The 24391-nt window shown below is 47.2% G+C and overlaps 1 protein-coding gene across 2 annotated transcripts in view; it reads right to left on the reverse strand.

Annotated features, from left to right (window-relative positions):
- Window positions 1–1681: 1681 nt before the first annotated feature.
- The window catches only part of LOC147625245 (RPM1-interacting protein 4-like), a 65449-nt gene continuing 42739 nt past the window's right edge, over window positions 1682–24391 (reverse strand). The window contains exons 4-6 of one of the 2 annotated variants that reach the window (XM_086818520.1): window positions 2436–2642; window positions 2130–2164; window positions 1682–1980 (exon numbers count right to left, since the gene is read on the reverse strand). In XM_086818520.1, coding sequence (XP_086674646.1) covers window positions 1755–1980; window positions 2130–2164; window positions 2436–2642 — 468 coding nt within the window. In that variant the 3' untranslated portion in view covers window positions 1682–1754. Of the gene's footprint in view, window positions 1981–2122; window positions 2190–2435; window positions 2643–24391 lie in introns of both variants that reach the window. The other variant, XM_086818521.1, reaches the window with a different exon arrangement.

Genomic DNA, 24391 nt, shown 5'->3' on the forward strand with positions numbered 1-24391 from the left:
ACTCAGGCCAACCACCTAGTTTATCAAAGCAAAACACCTTCATAGGATTGAATTACTTGTAAACAACATACATTGTAGTTTAAAACATAGCATAGAATGATAGAAGGAAGTAATTCACAAAGGACATCAATAGCACTATTACCCATCAAACAAGGTTGTGTGCTCTCTCCTGTAGTATTGTTCAAGCTGTATATAATTGAATCTTATCATTTGTGGATAGATTAGGAGGGATGGGCTCACGGTTGGTCTTGAGACACAATTGTGCCCAATTTGCTCTGTCAATGACAGTATCACCAGATTGTCTACGTAGTGAGTCTGGCAGAGCGCACACCATTCCATGGAAAGCACATATATGCAAGGTATGCATGACCGGGGAGGTGGAAACAAAGGAGCACTATATGTTTAGATGCCCACCTTACTAAAAGATTCATGGAAGATTATATTGTCTTTTTCAATCCTCTCGTGCATTATGCATAATATGAATTAAAGATGATTAGGTATGTACCTACTAGAGCTTCATTGTCATTGAGAGGTCATGCTCAAACAGCACCCAAGGAGTTAGAGCCAACGAGATGCTTCTTAGACCTCCATTATAGACTTCTTTAGACTACATCAGCTTGCAATAGAGGATGCCACTCAGGCTTCGATCACACAAGCCATTGACTAGATACCAAAGCTTGGGACCCTTTAGCCCCATGCAACTATGGAGTCACTAGAAAGAGAGAGAAAAAGAAGAAAGAAAGATATATTAAGCATCTACTAAAGACCCAATGGGCCCATAAGACCAAAGTGATACAATAATGTCCATGGCATATCTCATCATGGAATGGAAAATAAAACAAAAACAAAACATAAACATAGCTATCTCACTAGGGGTGATACAAAACTGTCCATGGAGAGAGAGAGAGAGAGAGAGAGAGAGAGAGAGAGAGAGAGAGAGCAATAGGGATTTAGGAGCCATACGCCCCCATCCCTAGGTTTCTCAATCTTCCCTAACAATCCAGGACATACTCTAGTGACATGGAGAGACCTCACATAGGTGGACATGATCACTGCCCTCTGCTCTATTATGGAGGAGAATACAATTATTGGGTGAGACAGGTATGGTATTAATGTTGGATAAGACCCGAGACATTCCGTAACATCACCGAGCATCTCTTCCCCAACTGGTGATTCCCTCTACAAAGCCATAGGAGAGGATGATACTAAAGCTTTTCATGCTGACTATATTATACACATAGGGTCAACGCATACAGTGGCCTCGTGCAACTATTTTCTTTTCCATGTTCTTGACATACAGTTTACTCATGGATCATATGTAACATCTTTTAATCTCATAGACCCTTCGAGTCTTTTATAGCTGTAAATCAAATCTTTCTTTCTTTCCCTCTCTTGGCCTTTTTTTAATTTCTACATAAATTCCTCAACTAAATGCCCCCCTGTTTACTCGTACTAAAAGATCCAACTTGTGCTCGTTTTTTCTCATCATTGTCCAATCTCGTTCATTGGCCATCCAATCTCTCTCTCTCTCTCTCTCTCTCATATACATACGTATGTATGTCCATATGTAAGTACATGCGTGTGTATGTATGTAGTGTTAGACATGTGTATACAAGCAAAACGTATCTATGTGTGTGCATACGTAAATACTATGTATGTGTATGTATACGTACGTACATATATATAGTCCGTACATACATGCATACACACAATCCGTACAATGTGTGTATGTACATGCAACTTGGAAACCGTTTCTAAGCACACACCCACCGCTTGTCAACATCAAGCGGTTCATGCATCTTTAGAATATCATATACAAATACACTACATGATATATCATGGGATAAATGAATTAAGATTTGTGACACCTGATATATAGTACAGAAAATGGCATTATCACAAAAAAAAAAAGGAAAAGCCATTCTGAGTTTGTAAGAGAGGAAGAACCAGCCACACCACCACAAGTAAATGGCTCTGACTCTGCCACACAAAATTTAGATGTCAATACTTTAACATGACTCAAAACCTTGTTTGTTTATGACAAATCAAACCGTAGAAAACCGACATGGATTCATCAGCTTAGACTACTCTCAAGTGCTGATATGGAGAGAAAAACATGTACCCCTTACTCTACAGACGGTTCTTGAAAGCAGCACGCCCAGCTCTGCACAAGGCCAAACAGAAAGAGGCTGCCAATCAAATAAGTCCATTCAGATCGCTTAGGGTCTAAGGCTGGTTACAGATATCAGGGGGGGTGGTTGACTGGGTAGGTGGGTGGTGGTGGTGGTGGTGCTTTGGGGGCATCTTGGCTGCCCTTCAATGATGAATGGACAATCTTACCCACCCAACCCCCTTGCCTGTGAGACCGGCAGGGGGCGTATATCTGTATCCAGCCGAAGAGGCATCAAAACAAGCCACATTGCAGAAGTGCTTACCGAAGACTTCCTTTGAGTTGCATGATGGGACTGTTTGTATGCATTACCATACTCCATTCTTGCAGGAGATTCACTTTCGAGACGCACAGGTCCACCTGTTTTCTTCTCGTTGCGTGCTTGATTGAAGATGACCGTAAAGCCCTCACCAGAAGAGGGGTCTTTCTCATCCCAAGCACCAAACTTGGGAAGCGCCGGACTCCTATCTGGCTGTTTGTCGGACCAAATTGTCAAGGAAACACTTGTCAACAATTGTCAGGCAACAATACAGAAAGAAAAAGCATCAAATAATCGCACAATGGCAACCCCCCAACCATACTGAAAACAGTAAAAAACGAAGCAACAAGGGATTCAAATGCCACATCCATCATGCAGTTAGTTATGCTCCAATACATCACATAGCTTGGGGCCAAGGCATAAGCTGATGAGGGCATAAGGCTGCAAGCTGGTTTATGGCATACCACAATGGCAATGACACTCACAAACTATGAAAGCTGGGTAGTGTACTAAGTTTTTAAGGCCAAGCTCAATAACATGGTCTTTCCCAACTTGCCAACCAACGGAGTGTTGGAAAGGGCTAGAAGCCTGGCAAGTTGGGACGCAAGCGTCTCAACGGGGGGTCGACATGTAAAAGCGTAAGAACCTTGCTAAGGTGATGAAGCTTCACCCAACCTTGCTTTTTTGTTTTTACCCCACATGTTGAGAAAGCAGAGAAGACTTGCTTTTTGTGTAGCTCCTCTTTCAAGCACATTAGAGGAGAACAAGAAAGAGCTAGTAGGTTAACAACTGGGTATGCAGCAGCTTTACAAATGGGCTGTTCGGCTGTATAGAGCCCCCTCCCACTATTCTACATCCCACAGCCCTCCCTTAACCTTCCCTGTCTTCCTCTTGTATCACCTCCCCTCTTCCCTGCCCTCTTAAATGCTCGTAAAAGTCTGCCTGCCGTAGGAACTGTTGCCACCGGCTCTACCTCTAAAGCGTGGTGCCCACTTCGTTGGCGGTGGGGGCGGTGACCTGCAACCTGCCAATCCTGCCCGGGTGTGGGCTGCTCCTGTAAGTCCTACATGGCACATCGCATGTGTTACATCCCTAACTGGGCCTAGGAATGATAACCAAGGGTTATGATAACCCATGGTTAAGGGGATGTGCTAACCCAAGGTTAGGGTTACGGCTTAGCCGGGCGTGGGGATTGATGGGACCTACCCAAGGGCTAAGGGCTACCTAGGATGAGATCACAATGGGATGATGTCTAACACCCCCTCTCAGCACCGGATGCTAAGTGAACTCCAAGAAGCCAGAGACGCCGTCCTCGATCATAGATGAAAGATTGCAGAAATAGGTACCAAGAAAGCTCCACAAGCAATCTCCTCAGCAACTCAGCTACAAAAGCAACAAAACAAGTTGCCGGGTACACTGCTCCTCTGGAAGAAAACAAACATATAGGCTACGACGTGCTGCTCCAAATAATGGTTCCAAACCCAAGTGTAAGAACACTCCCCGAAGTTGAATGTCATGTATCCGGCCAGGAGAAGGTATGAAAAACCTCAAAACCAACCAAGATCAGATCTTGTAGCTAATCAATCCTCGGAGAAGCAAACTACTCCTCACAGGAACCCTCAAAAGAAATATAGTCAATCTGCTCCAACTCTGTACCAAGGGTAGCCAAATGCTGTACAAAAGCATCCTTTGAAAAGGTCGACATCGCAAAATGTAAAGACTCTATAGAAAAGATGGGGTCCATCTGCTAAAACTCCATACCATGAGTTGCCCCATGCTGTACATAAGTACACACCACAGAGGTGGGCATCGCAAGATGACAGGACTCCACATCCCCCTCTGAAAACTGATGTCGTCAAATTGGTACAAGCCCAACCTGATTTTGATCCAAATCCAAAAAACTTTGGAAGTATCACTCTGTCCCAGGCATGGTTAGCAACCACAAATCCAAAGCATCCCGGTGGGTCCAAAAAACCATGCTCCAAAATAACAAACCTGCAGAACTGGCAGGGGGAGGAGCATCCTCAGAAGCATCACAAAGAGAGGCAAAGGTAGACTCCTCACAATGAGGAAGGGAAGCAGGAATATAAACTGCAGTGGTAACAAAGTCCTCAAAAGCATCACTGATAGCAGAAGACTGTTCCATAAGTAGAATCAGATCCCAAGAATCAGCAATAAATAAATGATTCATGTGAGAGGATCACACCTCACAGGCAAGACACCCTCCTTGATCTACAAACACTGCAACGAACACAGGCTCGGACAAAATAAACTTTGCTCAGGATCTCTGAAAAGATCACTACTCTCCTCCAAAATCTATAAACTTCTGTCACAGAAGAAAGTCTCCACAGATACAAACAGCTCCCGAAACTGATCCTCAAGTGAAGTAGCTGGAGCTAGGCCTCCTCGGAGTGTAGAAAACACCTTTGGGAAGCAAAACGCAGCCAAAACACTGCTGTCTAGCAAAGAACAGCACTCCACCGCCAACAGAAGGCAAGGAACACGAAGAAACCAGGTAACTGTGTAGGCCAAGAACAAAACGCAGGTATAGATGCTCCAAAATCAGTAAAACGCTGACTAAAATCAGAAATTCAGTAGCCTCCTCAAGTACCAAACTGCCTCCAAAGCCACAATCCAAACAAGAAACCCAATCTGCAAGTGATCTGTGTCTACTGGAAAAGAAAACGCAGCCAAACAAGAGGCTACAAACCTGAAAATTCAGGCCAACCAGGTTCCACACCTCATATGAGGAAAAACGTTGAAGAGAAGGTACCTTCGGGTCTAACGGAAGGAGCCCAGGTGAAGGTAGAGCTACCAGCAATCAGGTCAGAAAAACACAGCAACCATGGCTGTAAATCTGAAAACACAGAGGTATTCGGGGTAGTAGAAAGGGCAAATTCTGGAAACGCATAAGAAATAGGTACACCCAAGCCTCAGATCAGCAAATCGACATCAGAAAACCTGTAGGAGAAAAAACGCAGCATGTAGGCTACTGCTGTCCTGCACAGAATAGGCGGCCAGCACCACAAGGGGGGTAGATGCTGCTGAATACTGAAGACTTGCTGCAAAACTGCTGTAGACAACACCTGTAGAAAAACGCAGCACTCCAAGGTGCTGCTGCCCTGAAAACAGAGCGGCCGACAGGTGAAGAAGGGATCTCAGGGGTCAAACCTGTAAAGGATGACCTCGGGCTGCAATGGATAAGCGGCAGGAAGAGGCAGGCGACCAGCAGCAAACCTGAGAAAAAAACGCAGATCTATCCATCTGCAAAAAAACGCAGAAACGCAGGAGGTAGAGGAGGGAGCATCCAACACCGAAGATCACTGGTGCTCTGATACCATGATAGAATGCACAGCGGAAGAAGGGAAAGTGGAAACACAAGAGAGAGAGAGTGAGAGAGAGAGAGATGGAGAGGAAACACAGGTGAGAACCTACTCTCAATATCATCATCCAAAGGAATATATGTCCCGAGCAAGAAGGGAGAAAACCTCATATGTGAGGGGATGCAGCAAACAATGCTAAGCAAGCAGTGAAGAATGACGGAGGCAAGCCAACTATATATATGCCCAAAAGTAGGCAGCATCCAAACGATTGAGATAAATGTCCAAGACTAGATAAATATCCAAGACACCATAAAAATGGGGATAAAATAGGGGAAAAATACGTGAGGGGTGACCAGCCCCTATAGCTAACATGGTTAGCCCTAGAGGCTAAAATAGGACACCAAACAAGAAGCCAGCAACAAGGGGATGATGTCTAACAACAACTTCATCCGATTCCTAGCCTTTACCTTGAAATTCTGGATCAATCACAAATGTAGCCGCATGCATTGGTGAATGATATCGATCCCACCTTGCTTGACACAAACTTTGAAGTTCTGCCTTCTTAGTTGTGTCGGGCTCCAATGAGAGGATACGCTCCACCATCTTGTCCATGCCCTCGTAAACCTTTTCAATGCAAGGTTTTTTCCCATCCACCATACGCAGCATGTAGATGATGGGCTTTGTAATGCTAACGACATGCTCAATCTTCACCCACAAAGGAGCATCCATAATGTGGGTGTAGCATGTTGTTGCGTGTGCGCTACGAGAAGTTGACCACGTGTTCCATTCATCACTCACTACAAGCTGCTTAAGAATGTTATGCACAGCCACCAACCTCTCTAGCATTAGGAAATTATATGCAAATCGGGTTTCAGAATATTTTTTCAGATCCAAGTTTGGGGATCTTTTCCTAAACTCAAAGAGGCTAAATGTGTGTTGAGTGATGATCTTTTCCCTTTGCGAGGCATGGCGCTACCCCACGAAAGACCATCAATGTCTTTCAAAAGATTATTCAAGCCATATGCAATGCACAGAGTCAATGTGATGTGTGGATACCTTGCCTGTAGCTCGATTCGAGGCCTCTCCATCACCAATGACTTGGATCACGTCCTGAACACCCAACTAGTCGATCGCCTTAATGTCACCATTTGGCCACCCGAATGGTTCACTCTTGCTTTCACACTATGTACATATTGGATTGGTATCCATGGCTTATGGAATGTGCCTATGCATGTGATTGACACGTGTCATGCTGTATAGTTGGATATGATATTCCGCTGGGTCTTGATGTTATCATGCCCGGAATATCTGGAGGACTTGGCTTTCCGTTGGGACTTGTGCCTTTGTGTACATGCCCGGAAACGCCTGGAGGATTGGCTTTCCACTGGGTCTGGTATCGCATATACTTGCCTGGAAACACCTGGTCTTATATGGTTTCATGAATGGAAATTGCTCATGCCAATGTTGCATTGCATAGCATCTTTATGTGCTTGCCTGCAAATGAAATTGCATGCTGTTTTCATGCCTGCATGACCTATGTGTAGTTCCGGGCTAGGGGACGCCCGCCCGTGAACCGTGCGTGTGAAACTGTCTGCTGAGACATGGTTGTGTGTGGCATGTGAACAGGTGGTAAGTATTACCCAATCTAGGCTCAAATAGCCCTTAGGACTTAGCCAATATTTATAAGTGAGTGCGTTTCCACTTCATTAAAGTTTGGGCGTCCGAAAGTCACTTATAAATTATGACCGCTTCCAAGTTCACACTGACTGAAGTCCCGAGGCGGACAAGACTCAATGTCCAGGACCTGATCCTCCCTTTTACTCATAAATGGGCATGTCCCTTCACCTAATTGGTCCCCAATTCACTTACTTATTAAGAGGAAATTCGTGTTTTCTCTTCATGAAGATTTTTAGAGGCTGAAAACTCTGTTTCCCACCATTTCTCTCCATTTCCAAGCTCTCCATAGCCATACCCAACTTGCTAGAGTGTTTTCCAAGCTTCCAAGAGTGTTTCCAAGTGCTAATCACTCTCCTACTCACTCCCTATGACTGAAATTCAGCAAAACAGCTCTCATTTTTGCTGTAATTTCTGGTGTTTTTGCTGAAAACCCTAATTTCAGCCTTCCTTTCTCAAGTTGAACCATAGGGAAAGCTTTCCCAGGATTCCCTTCATCCTCTTGAAGACTTTTGTCGCGAAGGATTGCTGCAAATCGAAGATATCAACACTCCAAAAGCTTCCAACGCGAAGGCTTCCGCTTGCAACAACTCCTATGAAGACTGGTAAGCTAATTGGACAATGTGTTGTCATTACTTATTCAGTAGAAGGGCAGGACTCCTTGTTTAGCCGCCCTGTGTAGTATTTCTCTTGTCCTATGTGCTCTTGAAGATGTTGCTACCTTGCTTGGTAGAACATAGAGCCAATGGTAGAGAATATGAGCACTGAAGTCGGGCCGGGCATCAAGGCAGCTCCTTGGTGACTACATCGACATACCATTGTTTTCTAAATGCTGAATTTCATATGCATTGGCATTGGAGGATTTGGCAATGGATGCCCGTGAAGCTATGTATTGAATTTCTCCAATAGTAATACAATTTACTCAAGGGAGGGGTCGGCCGTTCCGGCTCATTGTGTGTCTCTTGTCAATTCAGCAATTTACTTCTTGTATTTGAGCAAGTGTCCTTCAAATCTTAGTGTATTTAAGTGTATTGATTAGCATTGTGTTCAACCAAGTTACACTTAGCCCATTCCTCCATGATGATTTCGGCATACTTGCCTGCTGGAGAGGCATCATGGGAAGACACAAAAAATGTGTTCCCTTGAGAATACGCGATGATGCCATGGATGGAGTGAGATCGGCTATCACTCCATCCATCGCTGATAATGGAGACACCATTGCGTTGCCATCCTTCCTTGACATTTTGCATGGCTTGTTCTACAACTTCCTTTTCCTTTTCAAAAAGCGTGGTTTGAAGGCTCTCCGAAGAAGGGTGTGTATAAGTTGGCCCGAACTCAGCAATGAGACGAACCATTAGGGGACCTTGCCACATTGAAAGCGATGTGGTCATGGTAGAAAAACCTTGCAACAGCTGCATCCACGGCTTCTCTTTTGCGTGGATCCCAAGAACCCACAAGAGTTCTTCGTGCCTCTGGGGGGTGGTTGTTGATGCACAGAAGAGGAGCCTACGGATGCAGAGAAGTTGCTTGAAGGAGTGGTAAAGAATGCCGAGTTTGCAGCCACAGCTCTTGCAAGAGGAGCACGAAAAATCACCTCATTATGCCTAGCTTCCAACTCTCTTTTCTTGTCAGCTGAGACCGACAAGCATGGTTGCATTTCGGTTGACTCCGTTGTGTTTGGTGACACCGCAATAGCGACATTTCTACTTTTTTGCTCTACCACCTTGATTGGCCTCCAGCACATCCACCTCATCCCACCATGACCATGCATCGGCTTTCTTGGCTCTCTTGGTTCCCTTAGGAGGCATTATGAGAGAGAGAGAGAGAGAGAGAGAGAGAGAGAGAGAGAGAGAGATGAAATGAAATGTTATATTAACGTCTTCAAAAGGCCAAAGTGACCTATGAGACCAAAGTTACAACCATGTGACATCTGATACACTATCTGGAAAAGAAAAGAAAGGACTGAAGGTAAGTATCTAGCCCTACAATACATCAGTAGGGAGCATCCGGAAGCAGCAACTAGGGAGAGTGGGAAGCTAATGCTACTAGTCAAAATGGGGTACATGAGTACATGGATACATGAATACATGAATATGGGGGAGTACAAAAGTGATAGTGAGTACAACAGTATATGGCTGGAGTGGTAATCATCCTAGGAGCTCTAGCATGGGTCTCTGCCGGATGGCCTGGATATCTGCCATAGTGAGATGCTTGGTCGGATGAGCCCGATGCCTCGCAATGATGCTCTGAATCCTCTGGTGTAGGCATCGTCTCTGATGTAAGGATCCGCGAACCCTCGGGCGTCTGGATCTGCCCAACTGGATAGCTCTCTCAACTAGAGTCCCACGGGGTGCCCACTGTTGGGCTGTTGGCTGTGTGTCCTCCCGGGTAGTCCCTCTAAAGAAGTCAGTAATCTCTCTCTGTGTGGACTCCCTGCTAGTCGGGCGTCTACTCCTCATAATGGACTCTCTGAGCCTGCGGATCTCCAGGAGATAAAAACCCAAGCATCGCTGATCACAATAGTCCATGACTCTAGCCAGTGGTCCAAATCCCTCTCAGAAAAGGCAATGGTAGTGCCCTCGAATCTCATAATATGCTGTGCAGCGACAGATGTAGTGCTCCTCCGTCTCTGGCTCTATCCAACAAATCTGACATATCCTGTCCCCTGGAGGTATGCCTCTAAATCTGACTGTCTCTATCTCTAACTGATGTGAAGAGGTGCGGATCTGCCCAATGGCACACCTCAATCCATGAGACAAATGGGTATCCAGGTCTAAGTATAAAGCCATCCTCAGTGGTGCAAAGAAGATGGTCTCTATAGAAAGCCATCTTCGTCCCTAACTCCTGTGAGGGCTCTAGCCATGTCCTCCTAATGTCCAATTGAATGAGGTCGTGTCTGATGACTCTACTAATCTCATAATGTGTCAAGGTGAGAGAGGGTGCCTCTAGAGAGTACTGGACGGGTGGAAGTCTGTCTAAGCTGAACCCGTGGAGCTCAAACCAGGATACTATTTGCGCATACCAACATGAAGTGTCTCCCTCCATGGCTAGCTGATGAGAGGACTCTAAAGCAAGTCATGCATACCGGTGTCGGGGAAGCTCCCAAGTGCTATGAATGAAGGACACTGATCTGGCAAGAGCCTCGACTACGATCGGTGGTGCTGCCATCTCGGCTCGGATAATCTCATGGGGCACCGAGGCCTTAGCCCGAATCATCCTGGAGATCATGGACACAAGTGGTCTCTCCATCGATCTCCATCCATCGTATGTGCGTCCTGATCGACTGTCACGATCTAGGCTAGGCCCCCAGATCTGTACTCCATATAGCATAACCGATGTGACCAGCGTGTCAAAAAGCCACAGCTTAGTGCATGGCTCCTGAAACTGTACCTGTGAGCACATCCTCTCTAGACCTCCTAGTGCTGCATATCCTCTAGTCAATCTGGCCTCTGCTGCCCCCCTCATGGAAAATGTGGGCCCAGTGAACACCACTCCATGATATGTGTATGAGTCAACATACTCCACTGTCTCCTGCCCATATGTGAAATAGGCGTTGATCTCCAGACCCACTGAGCTGTAGTGTTAAACACCACAACCTTGGTCTTACCAAGGTTAACTGAGAGCCCACTGTCCTGTGCATAAGCATGTAAAGTATCCAAGTGCCTCTGCATACCCCCTGGTGAGTCTGCTATAAGCACAATATCATCAGCATATAAGAGCAGAGGTATCCAAGTGCCAGCCAACTGGGCTCCTCTGTCCCCTCGTGTCCCAATATAATCAAAGATCTCATCAATGTATAGTCCAAATAGAGTCGGAGAGAGCGGGCAGCCCTATTTCACCCCTATAGTGGAGTGTACTGGCTGGGAGAGACCCTGTGATGTCCGCACCTACCCAACTACTGTCTCATGAAGTGCCATAATACCCCAAATGAGCTCACATGGAACCCCCAAGTCTTGCAGCCTGCGCATCAATCTAGCTCTGGGCACTGTGTCAAAGGCCTTGCGGAAATCCACAAAGCCATAGTAGATCCTCCTCTCATGTGCTCTGCCCTCCTCAATGATAGCCCTGAGGGTAAAGATATGATCCAAAGTAGAGAATCTCCTCCTGAAACCGGCGTGTCGCTGAGCTCGGACCCCTTGTCTCTCTGCCCATCTACTCAACTCATGCTCAAGAGTAGAGGCATATAGCTTGGCCAGCAAGTGACCAATCATAATGGTGTAGTAGTTAGTCGGCAGGCTCGGATCTCCAGACTTGAGTACCGGCACAATCGTGGAAGTACTCCAAGTCCCAAGAAACCCCTCACACATGGCTCTATTAAACATGAGAGCTAGCAAGTCTGCAATCATATCTCTAGCATGTATGAAATACTCGGCTACAATGCCCTCATGATCCTGTGCCCTCCCTGTATGCAATCTGTTGATGGTCCTCCTCACCATCTCTGCTGTGAAGAAGGTAGAAGTGGGTGGACAAGGCTCTGGAGGGTTCGGTAGTGGTGGCTGCTCTGGTACTGTAGAGAGAGAGAGAGAGAGAGAGAGAGAGAGAGAGAGAGAGAAATGAAATGAAATGTTATATTAACGTCTTCAAAAGGCCAAAGTGACCTATGAGACCAAAGTTACAACCATGTGGCATCTGATACACTGTCTGGAAAAGAAAAGAAAGAACTTAAGGTAAGTATCTAGCCCCACTGTCTGGAAAAGAAAAGAAAGAACTCAAGGCATTATGAGAAAGAAAGAAAGAAAGAAAGATTTTATTAACGTCTTCCAAAAGACCGAACTCGGCCTATGAGACAAATCGGAGTACATGTATGGGGTATCCTCTGTCATCCCAACAAAATGAAAAAGTACTGAATAAAAAAAGCTGAATCTGGGTGTGCAGGGGATGGAGCTCTATTACTAGGAGAATGCAAAGCTATATGCATGGAGTATACAATCATGATATGCAACCTAGCTAGCTCCATCCTGTACCATACTGGGGGTATAAAATGGTATACATCAGTGAAGGGGGTGTCCACAGCTCCCTGAAGAACATGCTTGGGTGTGCTCTGAAGCGAGCCAGTCGCTCCGCACCCTCTCTGTGAAACTGAGCTCTGATCTCTGTCATCTCTCTCTGGTATAGGCGTGGTGTCCGAAAGCCAGGTGTCCTCTGTCTCCTGCGGGCTCTAAGTGTCTCTGCTCTCTGGAGAGTAATTCCCTGCCGTGTAGGGGCTGGGAGGGGTATGGATCTCTGAAAAAATGTAGTAATCTGTGTCTGTCGCCCCCCCTCTGGAGCTGTCTGAGCCTGTAATAATGTCTCTCTGTGGCGCTGTATGTCTAGAATGTATCTCCCCAGTATGCGCTGGTCTGCTGCCTCAAAGATCTGGCGTAGGGAATGTGGCTCTCTGAATAAAATGGGATATCTCTCTCTGATGGCTGTATATGCTCTGCATCTGCATACATAATGCTCCTCACTCTCCACCTCCTCTCTGCACAATCTGCATACCCTCTCCTCTCGGGGGATCCGTGCTGCTCTGCCAGTCTCAATCTCCAATCGGTGTGATGAAACTCTGAGCTGACCAATAGCCACTCGGGAGCCGTGTGGTAAAAAGCCCTCCATGTATCTAGGCCTCTCTATAAATCCATCATCAGTGATACTCATGAAGTGATCTCTGTAGTATAGCATCTTCGGTGGAAGAGGCTGTGTAGGCGATATCCATGTCTCTCGTGTATAGAGCTGCCATAGATCCTGTCTCAATACTCTGTTCCTCTCACTATGAGAGAGACGGATATGTGGTGCATCCCTGTCATACTGGAATGGTGGTAGATGATCCATGTCTAGGCCATGCTGTGAGAACCAATGTGTGACCTGTGCATACCATGATCCTCTGTCTCCTGCCTCAGCCAACTGTCTAGATGCCTGAAAAGCTCTGTATGATAATCTGTCCTGTGGCATCTCTCTGAATCTGTCTAGCAGGCATATAGTCTGAAATATGGCCTCTACCATCATAGGAGGCGTAGCAAACTCTGCTCGGATAATGTCATGAGGTACTGACGGTTTGCTGCGTATCATGCGTGCCATCATGAGGGCCTGTGGTCTCTCTATCTGTGTCCACCAATGGGTAGCAAGGCCTGGCGCCCATACTGCTGCTCCATACATCAATGCCGGTGTGACTAATGTGTCAAATAGCCACCCCTTCGTCCGGGGCTCCTGAAAATGCGCCTGGTGGCACTGTCTCTCTAGCATAGCCAATGCTGCATATCCCCGTGTCAATCTAGCTCTGGCTGCTGAACCCATGGTAAAGCGTGTGGCTGCTGCAGAGAAGGTAACCCCTAGGTACACGTATGATGTCACCACCTCCACCTGGCATCCGGCGAGAGTGAATGTCAGCTGACTCCTGCCCTGTCTCGATGTATGAAAGACCATAACCTTGGTTTTCCCAAGGTTCACAGTAAGACCCCTCTGTGTGCAGAAATCATGGAGTGCATGTAGATGCTGCTGTAGACCACCTGGGGACTCAGACACTAATACAATATCATCAGCATAAAGCATAATATGTACTGAGGTACCTGCTAAATCAACTCCATCTCCGCCTCCCATTGTAATGAAGTCAGCCACCTCATCAATGTATAACCCAAATAGCGTGGGGGAAAGTGGGCATCCTTGCTTCACACCAATGGTGCTAGCAATAGTCTCGGACATACCTCCTGGACATCTGACTCGCCCAAAAACCTGCTCATATAATGCATAGATGCCCCATGTCATATCTGCTGGTATGCCAAGAGACTGCAGGCGCTGAAAGAGCCTCTCTCGTGGTACTGTGTCAAATGCCTTGCGGAAATCCACAAAGCAGCAATAGAGCTTTCTCTTCCTCACTCTGGCCTGATCAATCATACATCTCAAAGTGAATACATGGTCAGTGGTAGAGAAAGCTCTCCTGAAGCCTGCCTGCCCTGATGAGCGTAAACCTGCTCGCTCAGCATATAAGCTAAGCTCCTGCTCCAGCACTGCACCATAGAGTTTGGCCAGCACGTGGCCAACCATAACCGTCCTGTAGTTGCTCGGATCGAGCATATCCCCTGTTTTGTGAATCGGCACAATGGTGTGCATCGTCCACTCCGCAGGCAAACCCTCTGCTAGTGCCCTGTTAAACAGGTGTGCAAGAAAAGGAGCTAAAGAATCTACTGCATATATGAGATGCTCACCCTGCAGGCCCATATGGTCGGCGGCCCGTCCATGCTGTAGGCGGTGGATAGCTTCTTGTACCATCGAGTGGGTAAAGAAGCTAGCTGTGGTAGGTCGAGGCTCCTGTGGCTGAGGTATAGGTGGCTGCTGTGGGGCATGGTATAGACCCTCTGCATATGTGTGCCATGTCTGTGGGTCTGCAATAGGTGTCGGGGTCCGGGGCTCTCTGAAGTGCCGCCATGAGACAGGGCTATCTCTACTCATGAAGAAATGAAAGATCTCTAGCTCCTGCATCTCTGCGAAGGCCCGCCTTTTGCGGCGAGTAAGTCTCCTCATCTCTCTCCTCGACTCCTGCTCTGTGATGGCTCCCAAGGCTCTCTGTATGCGGAGTCGTGAGTATAGGGCTCTGCACTCGTCATCATACCATCTGTTCTGGGGCATAGTCCCAGGTCTCGCAGGCTCTCCTGAGTGTACACGATGTGGGAAGCTCTGTAATGCAGCCGTGTGTAGGAGTGATGCGAGCTGGGCTGTAATGGTATCCATAGATGTCAGGGGATCCATGAGTAGGAGCCCATCCTCTACTCTGCCAGTGTATATGTCTGCCATGTCATGTGTGAAGTAGATGGTAGTGTGTGGCGTCGGTATGTGGGGGGCTGGTGATACTGGTGATCCGGCTAGTGAAAATGCCAAGTATGTATGATCTGCCCCAATAGGACGAGGTGGAATGGAGAATGAGGTGACAAGCTGTGATGCCTCCAAAGACCCCATAATGTAGTCTACCACCGTGCCTCCGGTCCGTGTATGACCCCCATGTGGGAAGCATGTCAGTCCTCCTGATCCCGGCCACTGTAGCATCCCGTTATAAATAACGAGACGATGCCTAGTTCCCAACTCTAGTAAGTGGTCCCCATAATGTCCTCTGTCTGGTCCAGTGTCCTCTGATGCCCGACTAGCCCCTATCTCCTCTGGATCCACAGGGTGGAGGATCTCCATGTCATCATAGTCATACACCTCACACTGTCTGCTCTGTGTGTGGGCATTGAAGTCGCCCGTAAGAAATACTTCCCCTAGTGTAGAATAATGCATAATCTCCTCTGACAGACAAGTGTATGGCGAGGCTCCTATCTCCTCCTCCTGTGGCATGTCCTCTGTAATGACATAGGAGGATCCTGATGGAGAAAAGTAACATAGAGCTATGTATATAACCCTGTCCTGTGAGAGCTGTAAGCTGATCCACATGTATCTGGCCTCTGGATCCTGTGCTACCACTCTCAGTCTCCCCTGTAGCTCTCGTCTGAAGAGGACTGCTACTCCTCCCGACCCTCTCGAGGTACCCTGGCGTGTGGTCCTCCTGTATGCTGACTCCCACTGGAATCCCTCTACTCGAGGTAGCCCTCTCTCTGGGCTCTGATGTGTCTCTGTCAGAAGTATGATGTCTCTCCCCTCCATAACATGCTCCAGTCGTCCAGGCTGCACCCATAGTGAACCATTACAGTTCCATACTGCTATGTGTATCTCTGTCAGTGGCCTGGTCTGTGTCCCATAGGCCCCAAACCGCTAATCCATGGGCCAGCCATCAATGATGACCCGACCATCTCGATAGAAGGCCTTCTTGCCTTCTCTCCTCGCGTGTAAGACTCGTGGCATGCAAGTGAGAGAGAGAGAGAGAGAGAGAGAGAGAGAGAAGAAGAAGAAGAAGAAGCTCTTTTAACGTCGTAGGAACAATCCCAAGAGACCAAATATGATCTATCCGACGGGAGTGAGATTCGAACACAAGACGTGTTGAATAACAACTCCATGAGCTAACCAATCTACCACACATTGGGTGATAGAAAGCTTAGCCCATTTTGTTTATTTACCCACACACCTGTTTGAAGAAGCTCTTTTAACGTCGTAGGAACAATCCCAAGAGACCAAATATGATCTATCCGACGGGAGTGAGATTCGAACACAAGACGTGTTGAATAACAACTCCATGAGCTAACCAATCTACTACACATTGGGTGATAGAAAGGTTAGCCCATTTAGAGAGAGAGAGAGAGAGAGAGAGAGAGAGAGAGAGAGAGAGAGAGAAATGAAATGAAATGAAATGATATATTAACGTCTTCAAAAGGCCAAAATGACCTATGAGGCCAAAAAGGTTACAACAATTGGTGGATTCGATACAATGTCTGTGTAAGAAAAGCTAAAACAACTATACAACTAACTGAAACTGAAACAACAACTATGGGGAAAAGTAAGGTACTAGGAGCTCCTAATGGATAACATCTGGGAAGGAAAACTCCAGCAACAAAGGTAAGCATCATATGCATCACTATCCAAAGATGTCTCTCATCGGTCGATGGCGGATATCCTCAATGTCCTCCATGGTGAGTACTCTGACTGGACGTCTCCCATGCCGTGCTAGTATGGTCCTGATCCTCTGTTGTAGTCTCCACCGATGTCGAGATGGGCCTCTCATCTTGGGGCGCCTGGACCGCCCCAGCTCTATAGCCCGATCAATCAGTGTACCTCTGGTGCGGCTATACTCTGGGGCTAGCTGCAATGCCTGCTGGCCTGATTGCTCAATCTCTGGTCGAAAGAAGTCTGTAATCTGCCTCTGTAGGTGTCTCTCCCTCTCTGATCCCCTCCCTCTCAAGAGACCCTCTCTATGTCTATGCAGCTCCAGCAAGTATAATCCGAGGCATCTCTGATCTTGGTATCTCATGACTATGGAAAGTGGTCCGAAACCCTCTCTGAATAGGCAGTGAAAACGGCCTCGTATCTCATAATATACTGGACAATGACATGTGTAATGTAACTCTGTCTTTGGCTCCATCTGGCACAACTAACAAATCCTGGCCTCAGCTGGTAATCCTTTGAATCTGCCAGTCTCAATCTCTAGCTGGTGTGAGGATGTGCGCATCTCACCAATAGCACACCGTACCCCATGAGAAAGATGAGTATCCATGTAGCTGGGTCTTATCACAAACCATCCTCCGTGAGTTGGAGAAGATGATCTCTATAGAAAGCCATCTTCGTACCAAGCTCGTGTGTCGGCTGTATCCATGTCCTCCTAGTGTCCACCTGATTCAAGTCCTGCCTGATAAGTCTGGTAATCTCTGCTTGTGTGAGAGAGAGGGAGGGTGCATCCAGGGAGTACTGAAATGGAGGTAGCCTGTCCATACTAAAGCCATGCAGCTGGAACCATGCTGTCATCTGTGCATACCAACATGATCCGTCTCCCTGTGATGCCATCTGTCGTGAAGACTCCAGGGCTAAGCGAGCATATCTGTCTCTAGGGAGAGCCCAAGTGCTATGTATAAAGGAGACTGATCGAGTGAGTGCCTCTACTACCAATGGGGGGGCAGCCATCTCTACACGGATAATATCATGTGGTACGGAGGCCTTGGTCCTAATCATCCGGGAAATCATAGAAACCAAGGGCCTCTCCATACATCTCCATCCATCAGTGCGACCAGCTCAGCTGTGGTGATCCACTGAGGGTCCCCATATCTCCACTCCATACAGCATGGCTGAAGTGACCAAAGTGTCAAAGAGCCAGATCTTTGTTCGAGGTTCCTAAAACTGAACCTGCGAACACAACCTCTCTAGTCTCCCCAATGCGGCATAAGCTCTGGTCAATCTGGTCTCCGCTGCTCTCCTCAAGGAAAACAGTGGGCCACTAAAAACCACACCAAGGTAAGTATATGCATCTGTATACTCCACTATCTCCTGACCACATGTAAAGGTGGGTGCTGACCTCCTAACCCATTGTGCTATGGTGTTAAACACCATCACCTTGGTTTTACCAAGGTTAACAGACAATCCATTGTCCTGTGCAAACGTGTGCAATGCATCCAAATGACGCTGCATCCCCTCTGGAGAATCTGAGATCAACACAATATCATCAGCATACAATAACAGCGGAATCCATGTCCCTGCTAGCTATGCTCCTCTGTCACCCTCCCGCTCTACATAGTCCGAAACCTCATCCACATACATCCCAAATAATGTGGGAGAAAGGGGGCAGCCCTGTTTCACCCCAATAGTGGAGTGAACCATCTCAGATATACCCTGAGTAGTACGTACCTGCCCCACAACTGTCTTGTATAAAGCCATGATTCCCCAAATCAGCTCTGTGGGCACTCCCATCTCCTGTAGTCTGCGCATCAGTCTGGCTCTCGGTACTGTGTCAAAAGCTTTGCGGAAATCCACAAAGCAACAATAAATCCTCCTGCCATATGATCTGCCCTCCTCAATAATAGCTCTGAGTGTCAAGATATGGTCAAGAGTGGAGAAACCTCTCCTGAACCCTGCCTGCCCTAATGCACGTATGCCCTCTCTCTCTGCCTATCTACTCAACTCTTGCTCAAGAATAGATGCATATAATCTAGCCAATGTGTGACCAATCATGATGGTACGATAATTCCCAGGAAGCATGGGATCCCCTGACTTGAAGATAGGCACAATCGTGGACATATTCCAGGTCTCAGGAAAACCCTCACACATGGCTCAGGTCTCAGGAAAACCCTCACACATGGCTCGGTTAAACATCATAGCAATAAGCTCTACAAGCATATCTCTGGCATGAATAAAGTGCTCTGCTACCAAACCATCATGATCATATGCTCTCCCAGTCCTCATTCTGTCAATAGCTTTCCTTACCATCTCAATAGTAAAGAGAGCACATGTCTCTGGGCATGGCTCCGATGGGTCTCGCAGGGGTGTCTGTCTGGTGCTGTGTACGGGGATGTTGCATACTCACCCCAAATCTCTGTGGAGGTAATGGTTGGTGATGGTGAATGCTCATGGAATAGTCTCCATGCCTCACCTGAGTCCTGACTCATAAATAACTGATACAAATCCCTCTCTAACTGAGCAAGATAAGCCCTCTTCTTCCATCGCACTAGGCGCCGGAAGGTAATCCGCGACTGTCTGTGAGTGGTAACACCCACGAGCACCTCTCTCTGTAATCTGATCCTCATCTCTTTGCACTCCTCATCATACCAGCTATTCTGGGGCATGTTCCCAAATCGTCTCCGTGTAGGCTGACTATGGGGATATGCCTCTGATACTACAGCATGAAGCGTCTCTATCAATATCTGAGTGAGCTCATCTAATGGCCGTCCCGGCTCCTCGGAACATAAGCGTCTGTATATCTCATCCGTGTACACGGTGTCAGTCTCCCTTGTAAAGGTATAACGAGTGTGTGTGGAGACCTGTCCCAATGAAGCTGTGCTGAACTGAAATGTGCAAGTGAAGGACAAGATAGCATGATCCACTGCTACTCCAACCGGCCTAGTGCCTACCATAAAATCTTGAAAAGAGGGAATGAGACTGGGGTGAGCCATAACATAGTCCACTGTACTAGCACCATGCCGATGTGGAAAGCAAGTGAACCGCCCGCTGCCAGGAATCTCTGTAGGCCATTCAAGATGGCCAATCCATGTGCAGTCCCCATGTCTATCAAATACCGCCCATACTTAGTGTGTTCCTCATCCTGTGAGAGTCTAGATAGGCCCATATCCCTAACATCAAGCTCCCTTTTTGAGGGCTGAGATTTCAGCCGCTTGACTTTTAGCATGCAATTTGGCCTCCACTAGTTCCTCCTTTAGGGCTGAAATCTCAGCCTCTTGCCTCGATGTTCTCTCTTCGAGCTCTTGGATTTTGTCAAATCCCTTCTCGAGTTTGGAGAGGCGGTTTATGATTGCGGTAACGGAAGAGTCGACCATCTTCTTGTTTTCTTTGATAATTGTGCTGAGCTTGTCCTCCACCTTCACGAGCTCCTCTTTAACTCCGCAGAGGGGTAGCGAGTAGAGGGGGGAGGCGGGGGCTCACAGGACAGGCGGAAGGTAGAGAAGAGGGGGGGGGGGGAGAGGGAGGCGGGGGCTGAGAGGACACGCGGGAGAGAGAGAGAGGAGAGGAGGCGAGGGGCTGGCGGGCAAAGAGGGTAGGAGACGCAGCAAAGAGGGGGAGGGGGGGGTGCAGGGGGGTATGCGTAGCAGAGAGCGAGGGGCTGGCAGGTAGGAGGAGGGGAGGCGCAGAGAGAGAGAAATGAAATGAAATGAAATGATATATTAACGTCTTCAGAAGGCCAAAATGACCTATGAGACCAAAAAGGTTACAACAATTGGTGGATCTGATACAATGTCTGTGTAAGAAAAGCTAAAAACAACTAAACAACTAACTGAAACTGAAACAACTATGAGAAAAAGTACGGTACTTGGATAACATCTGGGAGGAAAACTCCAGCAACAAAGGTAAGCATCATACACATCACTATCCAAAGATGTCTCTCATCGGTCGATGGCGGATATCCTCAATGTCCCCCATGGTGATTCTCATCTTGGGGCGCCTAGACCGCCCCAGCTCTATAGCTCGATCAATCAGTGTACCTCTGGTGCGGCTATACTTTTGGGCTAGCTGCAATGCCTGCTGGCCTGACTGCTCAATCTCTAGTCGAAAGAAGTCTGTAATCTGCATCTATAGGTGTCTCTCCCTCTCTGATCCCCTTCCTCTCAAGAGACCCTCTCTATGTCTACGCAGCTCCAGCAAGTATAATCCGAGGGAGAGAGGGTGGGAGGGGGCTGGCGCAGAGGGGGGGGGGGGGGGGAGGGGCGGGCGCAGAGAGAGAGAGTGTGTGTGTCTTGAGCTCAAATTTCAATGCTGCCAATGCCTTGGGATGTGCAATGTACTTGAGTGTACTTGAGTCTTGGAATTTGCAAGTTTATATGTGCTACAGCCTACAAAGGTACGTTTTCTCTGAACGTTGAGAATGACATTTTTTTCCTTAACATTGAGAATAACGTTCATTTTTGCCATGCTAATGTTGGAACATGCTGTTTTTTTTTCCTAACGTTGTAAAAGGCAGTTTTTTTCATAACGTTTTTTTTCTTTAAATGTTTAACAAGGTGCCCAAACATTGGGCACCCTTTAAAAGAGGCCCAAAAAATCAGCTCGTAGAGGAGGACACCCAGAGTCCACGTCGTGGCCGATTCCCCACAGGATCCGGGAGGCCACGTACTCCTCCATTCCCACGAAGGACAGTGAGCACCCAGTAGCCTGCAGGACAGGCGTCACTTTGGCCTTTGGGATGCCGGCAATGGGCGGCGGTTTCGACGGTTCCAGCTTAAGCCATTTTTTTTCTCATGAATTTCGGTTGAGCTTAATAAATTCTTACTTTATAGGAAACATTCCGGCCTTTTTTAAAGGGTGCTCAATGTTTGGGCACCTTGTTAAATGTTTAAAGAAAAAAAAAACGTTTTTGCCCGGATTTTCTTACACAAAATGGTGTTCCGGGAACGCATGTTCACATTACCGGAATGGATCTGAGGCACTCCAAAACACCACCCCGTTCCACCACGCTCCAGCGTTCCCATCTATATGCATGGCACGTTCCCATGTGACTATGGTCTAAGAGCTTTGCCATCACCAATCACTCGTAGTCTCTTTCAGATGCATTCCCACATGCCTGAGCATGGACTTCTCTGTGACATCCTCTGTGCAGAAAGCTATTTCAAATTGCTTTGTGGAAGCATGTGCCTTAGTGGTGTCCAACTTTCCATTATAGCTCTCAAACTTTATGTCCTTGTCCCCCGACTTGAATTCTTTGGCCTTCTTGTTATGCCGAGAATCCCGTCGCACCTGTTTGTCATCTCCTTCGATATGTCTACAATGACGCCGATGCCCAAACTTGGGGCTGTTTTTGTTGAGATATCGAGCTCGTCTAGTGAGGCGGTGGCCACTGATGACCCGCCTGGGGGATAGGCCCCACACTTACACCACTGGCATGGTTGGTGAGATCATGGGAGATATGCGGCCAGTGGGATGACAGGCTGTGTGACAGCCATTCTAGAGACTGGCATAGTTATAGCGCCAGCTCATTTAGTCGGGTTCACACTATAGAGAACCCGTGTATGTATTGGTTGAGTACCTTTCATATTGTGTGTACTCTTATCTTGTATATGGTGTGTTGAGTGTTGAGTAGAGAAGAAGATTTTCAGCCTCTCACCTTGTGTGTTCTCTATTAGGGTTTTGTGAGTGTGTGTGTGTGCTTGCAAGAGCTCAAGCTCTCTTCCCCCCTGCATCTTTTCATGGTATCAGAGCCTGGTTCGTGCTAAGGGCTGAGCTGCAAGCAAGAGAACCACAGGAAGCGGTACGAGGGTAAGAGCTTCAACTACTCTTCCCTATTGTGTTGGTGACTACACCCCTGTCGGGAGCTCTACGGGAGGCACCGGCAAACGGTCTCTGATTGAGGAGCTTTCTTCGCGGGAGTAAAGCTACAGGGCAACTATACAGTCCTTTGGACTTAAATTTTCGGGCCGAAAACGCGTTTCGGGCGCGTCTGGACCTCCGTTTTTCAGAAAGCAGACGATTTCGAGCACTGTGGGTAAGTCATCGATTCTCTGCAGAACTCTGTTTTAAGAACTGCAGGAAGACAGATTGACTGTGCAGACACTGTGGGTGCTGCAAAGAGGTCTACAGTTGCCATTGGGTGTATGTATGCACATTGAAGTCACTGGTTGTGACATTTGAGAGTATAACAGTACCGCTGTGCAGAAAATACAGCAGTTGTGCAGGAAAAACCAGAGTGCAGTTTCTGGTAAAATTGTGTGTTTGGCAAGATGTCTAATGATGGCATAACACAGATTGTGGCTGAGAAGCTGGATAAGAATAACTTCCATGCTTGGAGGTTCAGGTTGACTAATTTCCTGATGGGAAAAGGCTATTGGGACTACATAGAAGGTGAACATGAAGAGGCACCAGAGATACCGGATATAAATCCGACTGCTGCAGATGTGAAAGAGTTTAAAGACTGGAACCAAGGAGCCAGGAAGGTTATGTATTGGCTTTCCATTAGTATACAGGACACCATGATTGGGCACATTCAGGATGCCAAGTCCCCCAAGGAGGCGTGGGACACCTTGGTAAAGCTCTATGAAACAAATACCAAGGCACGTAAGATACAGTTGAAGAATGAACTTCATACTGTGGAGAAAAAAAGCATGTCTGTGAATGACTATGCGCTGAAGATAAAGGGTATTGTGGAATCCCTTGCATCTATTGGTGTGTCAGTAGATGATGATGACAAGGTGGAAGTCTGTTTACGTGGTCTCGGGCCACAATACAAGGCGTTTCAGACGTCTATTCAGACTCGGGAAAACATTCCAAACTTTACAGATTTGGTGTCTATGCTGATTATCGAAGAGAAGAACTTGGGTGAAGACCAACAGTCTTCACAAAGCAAAAACAGTTCAGAGCAACAGGCCTTCTACACGAGTTCAGGAAGAGGACGAGGTAGAGGAGGCCGTGGACGCGGTCAAGGAGGTGGCCGAACAGGTAATCAGAATTATGGCCAGCAGCAGCAGCAACAACAACAGTCCCAGAATCAACAACAACAACAACACGCAGGTGGAAGAGGCAAATTCAGAGGCAGGGGGAGTCAAAGAGGCCGTGGAAATTGGCAAAGGCAATATAATGATGCACGTGAATGCTATTATTGTGGTAAGCCTGGACATGTGCAGTCAGAATGTTATAAGAAGCAGGCTGACATGCAAAATGGAAAAGTGCAGCAAAACAACTATGCATCCTCAAGCAGAAATAATGAGGATAATGAAAGCTTGTTTGTTATGCAGCATGTTGTGAATGCCATGTCTGAAAATGTTGATGCAGCACAAAAAGATAATGTATGGTATGTGGATTCAGGCGCTTCGAACCACATGACGAGTCATGGGGAGTGGTTCAAGGAGATGAAAAACCCGAAAAGACCAGGTTTTGTGGAAACAGGGGATGACACTGCTCATCCAATTGCCCACATTGGAGATG

The sequence above is a fragment of the Cibotium barometz genome, chromosome 24 (assembly GCF_041138505.1).
Source record: "Cibotium barometz isolate CiBa-2024 chromosome 24, ASM4113850v1, whole genome shotgun sequence".
Classification (NCBI taxonomy): domain Eukaryota; kingdom Viridiplantae; phylum Streptophyta; class Polypodiopsida; order Cyatheales; family Cibotiaceae; genus Cibotium; species Cibotium barometz.